The following is a 13,174-nucleotide window of genomic DNA, read 5'->3' on the forward strand; positions in this document are numbered from 1 at the left end:
CCAAAAACTAAAGGACAAATACTGTATGGTCCCACTGATGTGAACAGACATTCGAGAATAAATTTGGAATATGTCATTGGTAACAGAGTCCAGCAGGAGGTAGAAACAGGGTAAGATAATGGGCAATTGGAGTTGAAGGGATACAGACGGTGTAACAGGACTAGATACAAAAACTCAAAAATGGACAGCACAATAATACCTAATTGTAAAGTAATCATGTTAAAACACTGAATGAAGCTGCATCTGAGCTATAGGTTTTTGTTTTGTTTTGTTTTGTTTTGTTTTGATTTTACTATTACTTTTATTTTTTCTCTATATTAACATTCTATATCTTTTTCAGTTATGTTGCTAGTTCTTCTAAACCAATGCAAATGTACTAAGAAATGATGATCATGCATCTATGTGAGGATGTTAAGAATTACTGATTGCATATGTAGAATGGTATGATTTCTAAATGTCGGGTTAATTTCTTTTTTTCCGTTAATTAAAAAAAAAAAAAAAAAGAGAAGGGGTAATTGGAGCTGAAGGGATACAGACTGTACAACGGGACTGGATATAAAAACTCAGAAATGGACAGCACAATACTACCCAATTGTAATGCAATTATGTTAAAACACTGAATGAAGCTGCATGTGAGGTATAGGTTTTTTGTTTTTTTTTTTCTTTCTATTATTGTTTTAATTCTTATTCTGTTGTCTTTTTATTTCTTTTTCTAAATCGATGCAAATGTACTAAGAAATGATGAATATGCAACTGTGATGTTATTAAGAATTACTGATTGTACATGTAGAATGGAATGATTTCTAATTGTTTTGTTAATTCTTTTTTTAATTAATAAAAAAAAATGTGAAAAAAAAAAAGAGTCCTGAAGATGCATAACCTGTGATGATTCAGTTGGAATTATAGGTGAGCAATCATTATGACCCACCCATATGACCGTCACCTTTAAAGATGTGGAGGTTGCAGTAACAGTTGACCTCCTGCACATAAGATTCTGGAATGCTTATATATGAATTCAGAACCCTTAGCAACTTGTCTTAAGGGTCTCTTACTAGGAATATAACAGACTCAGTCACAGCTTATGGATTTATTTTCATATGTAACATGACCCTATTATGAAATGCAAGGAGAATAGAAAATTACAAAGACTCAACCATTGAACCTTTAGCAATCTGTGTTATATAGCAATATGTCATTTAGTTTAATAACTTCATTTCAACATATTAAATCCCTTCACTTCCAATAGGGTCTATTATGTTTAATTCATTAATGACAGACATGCTCCAGGATGTTTATAAAAGACATCTAGATCAATTGCTGAATCATTAAATTGACATTTCTTTTAGTCTCCAGTATCTTAGAGCAGCTAGAAATAAAAACTAAAATTGTGGAATTGTAACTCATACTAAACTCTGAAATATGTTCTACAATGAATTGTTGTGCTGTGCTTTGAAATTTATTCCTTGTTTGTATATATGTTATTTTTCACACACACAAAAAAAGCCGACTGTGATGATAAAAAAAAAAATTTTTGTTCCTTCTAGCCTCCTATATTCTTGAGCAACTAGAAGGAAAAATATGAGATGATGGTATGGTAGCCTACTACAAACTCTGGGATCTGTCTTGTAACTACTTGTTTAATAGTACTTTGAAAACTATTGCTTTTCTTTCTTTGCTTTGTATGTATGTTGTATTATACACTTAAAAAAAAGTTTAAAAGAGACATTTAGATCAGTAATACAAAAAAAAACTATAAATACAGTCTTAAACTAAGGCAAAAGAGCTTTAATAGAACATGGATCATAGTGCAAGGGAACAGAAATCAGATATTTGCTGATAAAAGTTTAGACCTGCTATAGCTTCCAGCTTCACAGAAAACATTTAACAATAAATTAAGACGTATAAACCCACTCAAACTGGCTCTTATAAATGGCGGATTTGTTATCTCTTGTAGCTGTAAAGATCTTTATTCTGGCACCCCTTGATCCAGGAGACATTAACAAGACTAAATCTCTCTACAACTTTCAGGTCTGCTCTGAAAATTTACTTCAGTATTTTCAATCAAAGGCTCCAGCCTGAGTGACCAGCAATTCCAAGTTAAAATACTATTTTGTCTCAATACTTGAAGAAAAGTCCCCAAATTGAGACTCCAGGGCCTGTGCCCTCCCCTAAACCAATCACTGTGACCAAAAATAGAATGTTCTGATTGGCTAGACCTGGATCATGTGAACTCTTTTGGCATTGGAGGAGGGAGTCTGCCCCACCTGAACTGTGACCTGAAAATGGGAGAGGGATGATTTCATTAAAAAAACCCAGTATGTTATTATCAGAAGGAGAAGGCATGTGTATTTGGGCCATGACAAAAAACAGTAAATGTCATTATGGCAAGCTTCTAGCCTCTCTCAAGGGCAGAGAGAACTAGCAGCAACCCCCCTCTCCCATCATCCTCTTGGCATTAGCCCACTGGCAGGATCCATAGTGATTCTGTCTTATCTCCATTTTCCTTTATAATTCATCCTTGCTAAATTATCTGTCCTATCTTCCAAATAATTGTCTTTCTGGGACAGTTCCAATCTCAAACATCCTGTCCTAGGGTCCCTATAAACAAAATTTATATTTATTAGATCACATTGTTGTGATTGCTCTTTGCTTTGGAAAACGTGGACATGGTATGTAGCATCTCAAGAAAGATGCCCTAGAGAAACTTACACTGACTTGTCCTTCACCACGAAGGGCTGAAGTAGGTCTGAAAAAGAGCTGGGATGCAGCTCACCAGGGTGTACTTAACAATTGGTGAGTTTCTTCTTCCCTCTGCCTGAAGGAAAGAAAAAGCTAGCTAAGTCTCTAGAATCTGAAAGCTTAGGCAGCGGCTCAATTAATTATGAGAGAGAATTTATAAAGCAGTGGTGGATACAAAGACCACAGGGGCTGGCTCTGCACTGCCTCTAGAGAGAGGAAAACCAGGATTAGCCTAGAAAGGCAGTCTGCCTCAGCAGAAGTCTCTGGGTCCTTGAGTAGGTGGACTACACGATGGCGGCAGCAGCAGGGGATGGAAGCTGCTTTCAGGGCCATCACCAAGTTCCAGCAAGAAAAGCTCAGAGAGGAGGGGGCTTCCAAACTGAGAAAAGGGTTTTCTCATAGGGAATTGTTTGGCAATGATCAGCAAATTTTTGAGGGTTTATTAGGGCAGAGAGGGCACCTAGAACCTTTTCCAAGTAAAAATACCCTTCTTCATTTATATTTTCTCCAGGAGCCACGGTCAGCATTGGGAAGGGTGTCTGAACGGACAATGTGTGGCGGGAGATGCCAAACTTTAACTGGGATAAGGCCTCATCTTTTTGGCAGCAATTCCAAAGTCCACCTGGAAAACAGCAAATGTAGGAAGAACAAAATTATTTAAACACAAAACAAAACCTAAGAAAGTGAAGTGAAAGCTAGCGTTCAGTTTAGAACCAATGAGGGGAACAGAATTTGAGCAGCTTCTTGAAAATCTATCTTCCTCATTTGTCTGTTATAAAATTCAAGTTATATACATGACCATAATAAGAGCCCTAGATCAAAGCTGAAGGCTTCCTATCAGACTGTAGTTCTGAAAACGCTTGTCTGTAGGGCTGTAACGTGGTTCCAGCATTTATTAAACACATAGTTTTTGAACACCTACTTCACGTTAGGTTCTGTGCTGGGTGCTGAGGATAGGAAAGTATAAAAGGTAGCCATCGTCCCTGCCCTGTCTTGTAGTTCTCTAGTGACCTGCTTTGATACAGGGTTCATGCAGGCCTACCTAGGCTTGCTTCTCTCTTTTTTTTCAGACTGAAACAATTTACTTGTCAGGTTTGGGGCTACCCAGCATCTTTTGAATACTCTTTCTATATCCCTGTACTCTTCCCTTTGATACAATTCTTGATTCCCCAAGGCAGAAGTCAGAACTCAATTTCCCAGACTTTCACACAGCTAGAGCCCGCTGACCTGAGTCTTGCCAAGTGGCTCACCCACATGATTCTTTCATTTCAAGGAGAGCAACCCACAGAGTTCATTTTCAAGGAGGGTGGGTATGGTGAAATAATCTGGCAATGATGATGTTTTTGGCATCCAGTGTTCAGCAGTGTGAGCTGTGGCCATGTCTCGTTGCAGCTGGCTCCACAGAACAGTTTGTTCCTGGCTGTGGCGACTGCAGGCCTCTCTGGCCACAGCAAAGATACCAGTGAGCTACCTAAGATTCTTTTTTTTTTTTTTAATCTTTTATTGTGAAAAATAACATATATACAAAAAGCAATAAATTTCCAAGTACATTTTAACAAGTAGCTATATAACAAATATCAAAGTTAGGTATAGGTGGGTGGGTCACGGTGGCTCAGCAGGCAGAGCTCTCACCTGCCATGCCCAAGATCCAGGTTCGATTCCTGGTGCCTGCCCATGAAAAAAAAAAAAAGTTAGGCATGGATTGCAGTTCCATGACTCCTCATTTTTTCCCTCTAGCTGTTCCAAGACACTAGAGACCAAAATCTAAGGTTCTTAATTGCTTGTCTTCTAAAACCAGAATGAATTTACTGCAAAGCACTATGGCTAATACATGTACTCAATTACTGTAATGTACCAGATGCTAAGGTGGCCACTTGTGTGAAAATCATTTAAGACTTGTTACACATTTTACACACGACAAAACTGAGACCCAAAAGGACACTTAATTAGTTCTAAAACATTTATTGAAGGCCTTCTATGTGCCAGGCACTGGGAATACAGGATTGTACAAAACACTTCCCTGCAACTATAAAAAAGAATAGAATGCTGCACTTTAGGTTTCCCCTTGCCCAAATAAGAACCACAGCCCAGCAGCTAGCTGTCTGGAGAAGGGGACTTCATGCCAGGCAGGCCCTGTTTTAAATATAGAAAGCCCCTAAAAATAGCCATCCAAGTTCCAAACTTAAAAGGTGATTGGCTCAAAAGGAGGGGAGGGGAACTCTCCCTCAGGCCTCAGTGAAGGAGAGCGAAAGGACAGCGCTGTCACCCTTTTCCACAATAATGGCTCTGCCTCTGCGGTCCTTGAGCCGGGGCTTGGCGAGCGCAGCCAAGGGAGAGCACGGAGGGGCAGGAGGTGAGTGCAGCCGGGGCTGACGCCGAGGCGCCCTGACCTTGCCCACCCCGCGTCCTCTCCCACCACCCCTCCTATCCCTCTCCACTCCGGTAACCCCCACCCCACCAGCCTCTGGAGCCCTCCAGGGTCCTGGAAACAGCCCCCACCAGCCACCCTATCCTGCGCAGACCTTCTGGGAGCATCCTGGGACCCCGCTTACCCTTCTTCGGCTCACACCGCCTTCCCCTCTGCTCAGCCAGCACCTGGCGCCTCCTGACCTTCGTGCTAGCGCTCCCGAGCGTGGCCCTCTGCACCCTCAACTCCTGGCTCCACGCGGGCCACCGCGAGCGCCCCGAGTTCAAACCCTACCACCACCTCCGAATCCGCACCAAGGTAGGGCGGCCCAAGGCCTCGGCGCGCGGGTGGGCGAGGGGGCCGCGGCGGGGCCGCCGGGCCGGCCCTGACCCCCTGCTCGCCCTCTCTCCACAGCCCTACTCCTGGGGTGACGGCAACCACACCCTGTTCCACAACCCGCACGTCAACCCTCTGCCCACGGGCTACGAGCACCCCTGAGGGCCGGGCAGAAGCCCCGCGGGCGCAATAAAGCCGTCGCGCCTTGGAAGGTTTGTGTCTGCAATGCTCGTGGGGAGGGCTGGGTCCTGACTGCGCGTGCGCTGCCCTTGGTGCGCGCTACGTCGTCGGGGCGCATGCGCGCAGTGCGATTGGCGATCCACGTGCATCCCTAGGCTGCAGCATTTCCAGCTTCAGCAGTTTGGGAAGGGCTGGAGGGAATAGGAATGTCCTTTCAGAGCAGGTTGGAGATTCTAACACAATTCCTCGCCTATTCATAATTAGGTCTCTAAGCTATAGAGGGCCTTCACCTTCAATGAATCCTCTCAGTAACTCCCAGTGGGAGCAAGCTAGACTTTTAGTTCCCATTCTCCCAAGAAGGATACAGATTTTCAGCGATTAAATGGCTTAAATTAACCTGGTCAGAGGCTCCACCAGATCCCAAGTTTTGCAGACCCTGAAGTACTACTTTTTGCTTGGCACAGACCGCCTGAGCTTACAGCTTGTGTGAATCTCAGTTATTTGGAGATAAGGCAGATTTCAAACATAGGTTTTACAGTCCACTGTGAAGCCTCCTGACCTAATTCTGGATTTGGGTTATTTTGGTCATTCTCTGTGACCACCTTTAATGGGTCTTCTGCATTAGTTTGTGAAATCACATGCTCTTTTTCTGGAAGCCTGGATCTCCTGGCTGCTGGGAACCCTGTTCAAGGGGCCATTGGCACATACAAGCTCTAGACACTTCCTTTACCTCCTAGGACAGTCTGCCTCCTTGTCATTACCAAGGAACCTGAAACTTGTTCTGAAATCCATCATTACTACATACACATGTAGAGCTTCCTTTGACACCCCCACCCCGGGATACTATTCACTGCTCCATTAAGAAAAAATAACCCCTTACACCACACTGAGTATGTCTGTTCCAATTATGCATTCTGGAAATGGAGAAATAACCACAGAAAGGGTCTGGGGACTCAGTGGACCTACTGTGAGATGGACCTGAGTGAAAACGCCATTGATAATCCATAATCCCCTACTCTGACTGGTGGATCACAGTGACATTTTTTGGTTTTCTGGAATCAGTGTCACTTCTGAGCTAGTGTCTAGTCATCCTGAAAATACCTGATCATTTCCTTTTGCCCCAATATACAGTTACTCTTAGGGGAAGGTTAGGAGGAAGATTAAGAGTATTAATTCTTTACAGTGTAGCAGGGTCCTTCACCAAGGGGATCTGTTCTTCCCTTCACTCAAGTGACTCTGGGTCTGCAAGCTGTCACAAATCTGGGAATTGATTAAGGGACTATGACTCCCTGTTTTTGTAAATGATTAAACTTTTGTTCACTTGACCTAGAACTCCTCTGATGATACAGATCAAGTAAGGATTTAGTAGATTGCCAATCTGTTTTACTTCTAGGTACCCCATGATCTACCAGATAATACTATAGGTCTATGCAAGTCAGACCATTTTGAATACTGCTTTGAGTCTGCTTTCCATTATGGTAGCCACACCCACCTGGCTGGCTTCTGCCAACCCAGGTTCTAATCAGCCCCATTGTGTTTAAGCATCCAAGCTCAGTGACAGCAGTAACATCTGACCCTACAGAGAAAAGCAACAATGGAGGTCTTCAGGGATCGTAGAGTTAGGCTCATAAATTTTTTCCTCAGAGTCCTTTTGAAACTTGTGTCCTCTGGACATTCCTGAGGCAAGCAAGCAGATCTTATATGATAAATCAAATAAAATATTCTAATCTCAAAAAAAAAAAAAAAAAGAAAAGAAAAGATGACCCCAGACCCCAGTCACTTGAGAAAGAGAACTTTTTCCACAACCACAAGCATGTTCCCTCAACTATTATAAAACAGCACTTGGGTCCCTGAATTAGAGCTCTTTCAAACAAGGATAATGGGTTATAAACATCCTCATTTAATGTGACGGTTCTTATACACAGGAAAATTCATTCTGGCTTTGTGCTGGCACTGTACAAAGGTCATCAATGAGGAAGTTGGACAGATATGTAAAAATATAAAGCTCGGTATATTTGGAAGGTGGTTGGGCACCGTGATGGGTGGATCAGGCCAGTCCAGTTAGATCTGTGCAGAAGTTATTCTGGTGGAAGTAGATTTGTAAGCCATGGGGGTAGAGACCAATGGGAAAGTACATTATTTAAGACAGAGGCAAATCTGCAGTTGCATCTTCAGCTTTGTCATCCAGCATTTCTTTATACTGACGTTTGAAGAAGCCAAGCTATAAGAAGAAATCAGAACAACTGGGTAAGAAGGCGGGAAGAAAGTCGGAAATAGAAGAAGCTGAGAGAGAAGAGAAGGGAATAAAGCTAACTTGTATTTGTGTGCCAGAACATTTATTTATGTGAACAGCAGCTATCATATGTTGAGCCTCTACTGTGTACCAATCCAGGAGTAGACAGTCTACACACATAGTTTGTAAGACAAGAGCAGGGACTTCAGAATCAAGCAGGCCTCTGCACCTCCAGCCTCATTTCTGCCTTGGATGTAGGCATTATTCGCTTCAAAAATGAGGAAACAGGCTTGGAAAGGGTAAGCAACTTGCTTAGCAGTAAACAGTGAGTGATGATGTCAAAATGTGCACCCAGGTCTTCCCGAATCCAGAATCTGGGCTTTGCCCACCATATGGTCTTATCTGTAGGGGGGCTCAGGTTGGATGAAAATCCAACCTAAGAGTTGTGTGAAAATCCATTCACCTTGTACAGCGCGGCTGCGATGAGAGCCAGCAGCAGCAGACCTCCCACGGAGCTGCCTACGATGAGGGGGATGGGGTCGTAGACCTCATATTCTTCCAGCACAGTCTCTGTCTGATTTGGGGGAGACCCTATCAGAAAGCGTCAGGCCTCTGGTGCTCCTCAACGCTTATCCCTTTGTTCCCCTTCCCCCAAGTCCCGCCCCTAGGGGTTAGATGCAGAAGCACCCCCAGGTTTAGGGACAACATCCTGCCTAGAAACCTCCGTCCTTCCTACCTCCAGATCTGCAACCCCACCCCCCACTCCCACCAGGTATCCCATATTTAGCATCAGGAGCCTCTGACCAGCCTGGACACTGCCACTACCTGGGCTCTCAGAAATGCCTCCTGTCCTGGAAGCTGGGAATACACAGATCTGTTGAACGTGATTTCTGCCACACTCACAACCAATGCCTTCTTCTGCATTGTCTGCAAAAGAGAGGGGGAGGCCAGGGAATTGACCCAGAGCTCAAGAAATGCCTGGCTCTAGGGTGGGCACCGACACATCAGGTACCTCCTGAACTGGGGGGAGAGGCTCTGCTGTTGGGCCCTACACACCTGGCTGACCCAGCCAAAGCTGAGGTTGCCCTTCAGGATGAAGTCAAGTTCCTCCTGGATGCCGAAGGAGGGGACGTCACAGCGGAACCTCAGGCAGACAGCAACAGAGCAGTTCTAGGGACAGGAGAGAAATGAAGTTGAGAAGGGTCTTGACTTGGGAAGTATAGAGTAAGGAATTTGGCTTCCAAAGATAGGTCTGCTTTTGTTCCAGCTCTGGGTAAGTCATCTCTAAATCCTTGGATAGTTTATGCTAATGAGATGACTCAGGGTGGGACAGGCCCCTTGGGTGGTCTTGCGGTGGTGGGGGTGGGGGGGCGGAAGTGGGGGGGGGAGGGGGGTGTGGTCAATCAAGTGATTAGAGGGTTGGGGCTTGGAGCCCGCCCTCTGGGGAGAGAAGGGGGCTGGGGATCCATTCAGTCAGTCATGCCTACACCAGTAAAAACTCTGAAGCCGAAGCTCAGTGAGCTTCCCTGGTTGGTTATCCCCATCTCCCAGGGTGACGCATCCTGACTCCATGGAGAGAGGACACTGGAAGCTTCACTTATGAGGCCCTCCAAGGTCTCACGCTACGCACCTCTACTTTGGACTCCTTATTTGGTTCCTCTTTGCTGTAATTAAACTATAATCATAAAATAGAGCTTTCCTGAATTCTATGAGCCATTCTATTAAATTATGAAACCCGAGGGAGGGGCGGGAGCCCCGAATTTGTAGCCAGTCGATCAGACGTGCAGATGGCCCTGGAAGGCCCCAAACTTGTGGCTGGTGTCCTGAGGCGAGGGCAGTCTTAGGGGGCTGTGCCCTTAACCTGCAAAGTTTGGACTGACTCTCGTAGTTATAGTTAGAATTGCGTTGCAGGGAGGAATCATAAGGAATCATAAGGGAAATGCCCAACTGGGGTGGGGCACAGATGAGCAGTCACAGGATGGCTATACAGCGCTGCATTCCAGCAGTGGGTTTCCCTGCACAGTTGGACCAGCAGTAGGGGGCTGAGGCCTTTCTCACCAGCAGGGGACACTCTGAGACCTGGGCCAGGAAGTCAGAATGCTGGGGAGGTTCCCTCTCTGACACACAGGGGAGACCCTAGTGAGAGAGAGAAACACTTTAGCCACAGAATAATACACATTTCACTGGTAAGAAGGTATGATCTGGGGGGCGGGGGGTGAGAAAGGAAGTGCAGGCACCTGTGAAGGGGCCACCACAGCCACATCCCACACAGCCACGCTGTCCAGTAGGATGGGAACCCAGAAGTGGATGCTGATGGCCAGATCCCGCTGGCTCAAGTTATTCACCTGCAGCGAATTGAGAGAAAATTATTATGCTCCCCGGAGCAGCCCAAATCCCACTTCTTTCCTGACCCCACCACACGGCTCCTCTCCATCTCTCCACACCAACTTGCAACTTTATCGGCACCACGGGAGGGCAGACATGGGGTTTCCCTGGTCCCTCACACGATATCGGTGCTCAGCCTCTTTCCCGCTCCTCTCCTCGGAAGTTGAGAAGTTGAAGTATTTGGTGAATTCTTCCTGCCTGGACAGAGAGGGTCTGGGGGTGAAAAAACAGCCCCAAACCATCCCCACTGGTACCGCAGCCTGCTGCTGGGGACTCTGTTGGGCCCAGAGATGACCTGGGACAAAATGATCATCCCCACATCCCTCTCCAGCCTCAGCTCCAGCTGCTCCCCAACCTGTGTCCTTTGCCCCAGGACTAGGTCTCCCTTCGATACCCCTGGCTCACTCACACCTCCATGACTTTGCTTAAAGACCTTATTTTGTCTGGCATGTCCTTATCCACCGTACTGCTGGAAATTTTCACTTAAACATCACCTCCCATGATGTTTATGAATATTTTCCCAGGGAGAAAAGGTTTTCACATTGCTTTCTCCAGTAGATGCATGGATGCCTCCGGTAATGTTTGCAGATGCTGTGGTCAGAGAAGATAAGCCTAGGGGAACCTGGGGGACACTGGCTGGGAATCACTTGGGCAAAAATGGAGACCCTCTCCATGTGGGAATGAAGAAACTAGATGTGGCTACACTGGGGCAGGTGAATAAATGTGAGGGAAGATGGTGCATGAACACAAGCCCAGGGCGAGGTCACAAGCATGCCAGGCTGCAGGTGGGCATCTGTCCATCCGTCCATCCACCCATCCATCCAATATTTACCTTGTGCCAGGCTGTGTGCTTGGCCCTGGAGAGTCAACAGGTAACAAGCCCTAATCCCTTAGTGTCTAATAACTTAGTAGGATCAAGCAGATGAGCAGAGGGACCTGCACGTTTTCAGCAGCACCTACCACCCGGAAGCCAGAGCAGCCACACAAATTCCGTGGGCCTCCCCAGCTTTCCCAGCCCTGTGACTGCAGGCTCAGGGTTACCAAGAGAGGCCGTGGAGCCAGGCACCCCGGCCCAGCTCTGAGCTTCACCACCTCTTACCGGAATCACTTCAGGCAAGTTACTCAGCCTCTCCAGAGCCCTGGCGTTTCTTCCTCTTGAAAAAGAGGGGTGCTAATAGATAGTGCCGACCTCTTAGCAGCCTCGTGCGGAGGGCTACCTGGGCAGCAATCATCAAGTCCCCAATCCGTGTCAGAGTTTAGCTTGCCCTTCGCATGTAGCCTTCCTCCCTGCTCCCCACCCAGGCCCTTTCTCTCTCTGCTTCGGTTCTGTCTCCTTAAAATCTTCCAGTTCTAAACCTCCTTTCAAGTCTGGGAAAATCTCCTCTCTCTCTCCCCAGTTCTCTGAGATTCGTGGTATGCGTGGCCATGGCACAGACTCAACCACTTACCAGCCGGAAGACAGACCCAAGTGACTTAACATCTTGGTTTCTTTCCGGATAGAATGGGGATAACGGTAACTACCTGACAGAATCACTGGGAGGATGAAACGAAGGCATACTTGTAAAGTGGTGAGACGCTTCCTGGCACGTCGTCGTAACTAGATACGACTGTAAATTCTTATTACAATGTCAGTATTTGCCCATGGATGGAAGGGAAGACTCACCGGTGGGGCTTGGAAAGGCAATGACCCTGCCTGACTCCCCCTCCCCTCCTCCTTGTATTCTCTAAAAATTCACACTTCGGCCACAGCAGCGACAGCAGCGACCTCTGCCCTGGGCGATATTGCAAACTGCTGACCAACTTCTAAACCTCTGAGGTTTTTTCATCCAGACCAGTGCAAGAAGGCCCCATGCTCTCTGCTTGCAACCAGGCCCACCCCAGCAACACCCCCGCCCCCCAGCCTTCAGAGCCCACAGCAGCAGCCGACTCTGGGGCGCCTGGAGACCTTCACAGCCCCCCACACTCCGCTTTCCTCTGGGCCTTGCAGTGGCCTGACCTTCCTTTTCCTCTGTGTGATAAGAGACCGCATCCTGCTTAGGCACAAGCTCCCCGCTTCAGAGTACTCAAAAGAACCTTGATCTCAATCTAGCAGCTTTGCTGAGAGAGGACAGGCTGCCGGTCTTAGGAAGCCCGGGGGCTGGGGGGAGGGAGGCGGTGCCCCATGGTGGCAGGGGCACACCTGCAGCCGAGCCTTCAGGGTATACTGTACAGAGCTGAAGGAGCTGAGTTGCTGTGCTTAATTGGGTAACGAAGGGGATACCGGGAATGTATAAAATGCCAGAGCAAATCTACCAGGGAAAGAGAGGCACATGTGTCTTGGGAAGGTGAGAGCAGATCGTTTCTTCAGTCCCCTAGGAAATCAGTGTGAAAGAATCAACTGCAAACTCAATATCAGATACAGAGTGGATCTTTCCTTTCCTTCCTGCCTTCAAAAACTATGAGCATTGCGTTTCAGAATCTGCTTTGAAATGAAACTTACCAAATTGAAAATTTCACTGTTAAATAAAGATACTCATGCTAGTTTTTGAATTAAAATCTTGCCATCAGTGAAAGAAAAAGGATTATGGTGTCAACATATGTTTGGTGACCCACACAGGCATTCCCACGTGAGGCGTCTCAGGGGCCAGCGTAGGTGCTGGTCCGCTAGAGAGCAGGCTGGAGCACGGGGGCCAACACCAGCCCTGGAGGAAGGGCAGAGTCCCAGGGGAAGGCCAGGGACTAAGCACCTGCTGATCACTGTGTAGACGGCATATTTCACTGGGAGCTCCAGCTGGAAGGAAGTCTTGTTGGTCACCGCCTTGTTGTTCTCACTGGAGAAAGGGAAAGGGGCCTGCTTGGGGAGGGATCCAGGAGAAGAGTCTCCAGGAGGGCCTGGGCACACCATCCTGGGCCTG

The 13,174-nt window shown here is 46.7% G+C and overlaps 2 protein-coding genes and 1 long non-coding RNA gene across 5 annotated transcripts in view; 1 reads left to right on the top strand and 2 right to left on the bottom strand.

The window, feature by feature from the left end:
- Window positions 1–1,778: 1,778 nt before the first annotated feature.
- Window positions 1,779–5,497, bottom strand: LOC143667201 (uncharacterized). The gene is made up of 3 exons (XR_013167947.1): window positions 5,292–5,497; window positions 4,372–4,407; window positions 1,779–3,361 (listed from the first exon to the last, which is right to left on the bottom strand). It is a non-coding gene; the product is annotated as an uncharacterized LOC143667201 (long non-coding RNA).
- Window positions 4,935–5,693, top strand: COX6A2 (cytochrome c oxidase subunit 6A2). Its single transcript, XM_077141148.1, has 3 exons — window positions 4,935–5,092; window positions 5,328–5,464; window positions 5,561–5,693. Exons 1-3 carry the CDS (start codon window positions 5,020–5,022, stop codon window positions 5,642–5,644), a joined length of 294 nt encoding a protein of 97 aa, XP_076997263.1. The 5' UTR covers window positions 4,935–5,019; the 3' UTR covers window positions 5,645–5,693.
- Window positions 5,694–7,523: 1,830 nt separating this feature from the next.
- ITGAD (integrin subunit alpha D) overlaps window positions 7,524–13,174 on the bottom strand; it is a 48,660-nt gene continuing 43,009 nt past the window's right edge. For 2 of the 3 annotated variants that reach the window (XM_077141144.1, XM_077141146.1), the window contains 8 exons: window positions 13,007–13,090; window positions 10,400–10,478; window positions 10,133–10,240; window positions 9,954–10,031; window positions 8,952–9,065; window positions 8,721–8,822; window positions 8,359–8,469; window positions 7,525–7,883 (listed from right to left, as the gene is read on the bottom strand). In XM_077141144.1, coding sequence (XP_076997259.1) covers window positions 7,803–7,883; window positions 8,359–8,469; window positions 8,721–8,822; window positions 8,952–9,065; window positions 9,954–10,031; window positions 10,133–10,240; window positions 10,400–10,478; window positions 13,007–13,090 — 757 coding nt within the window. In that variant the 3' untranslated portion in view covers window positions 7,525–7,802. Of the gene's footprint in view, window positions 7,884–8,358; window positions 8,470–8,720; window positions 8,823–8,951; window positions 9,066–9,953; window positions 10,032–10,132; window positions 10,241–10,399; window positions 10,479–13,006; window positions 13,091–13,174 lie in introns of all 3 variants that reach the window. The other variant, XM_077141145.1, reaches the window with a different exon arrangement.

Source organism: Tamandua tetradactyla, chromosome 23, assembly GCF_023851605.1.
Source record: "Tamandua tetradactyla isolate mTamTet1 chromosome 23, mTamTet1.pri, whole genome shotgun sequence".
Taxonomy (NCBI): domain Eukaryota; kingdom Metazoa; phylum Chordata; class Mammalia; order Pilosa; family Myrmecophagidae; genus Tamandua; species Tamandua tetradactyla.

What these genes read in the sequence shown, in the direction of transcription:
- COX6A2 (XM_077141148.1), top strand. Translation starts at nt 5,020, where the DNA reads ATGGCTCTGCCTCTGCGGTCCTTGAGCCGGGGCTTGGCGAGCGCAGCC. An exon ending in AGAGCACGGAGGGGCAGGAG is followed by an intron (nt 5,093 to 5,327) that starts GTGAGTGCAGCC and finishes CCCTCTGCTCAG; the next exon opens with CCAGCACCTGGCGCCTCCTG. An exon ending in ACCTCCGAATCCGCACCAAG is followed by an intron (nt 5,465 to 5,560) that starts GTAGGGCGGCCC and finishes CTCTCTCCACAG; the next exon opens with CCCTACTCCTGGGGTGACGG.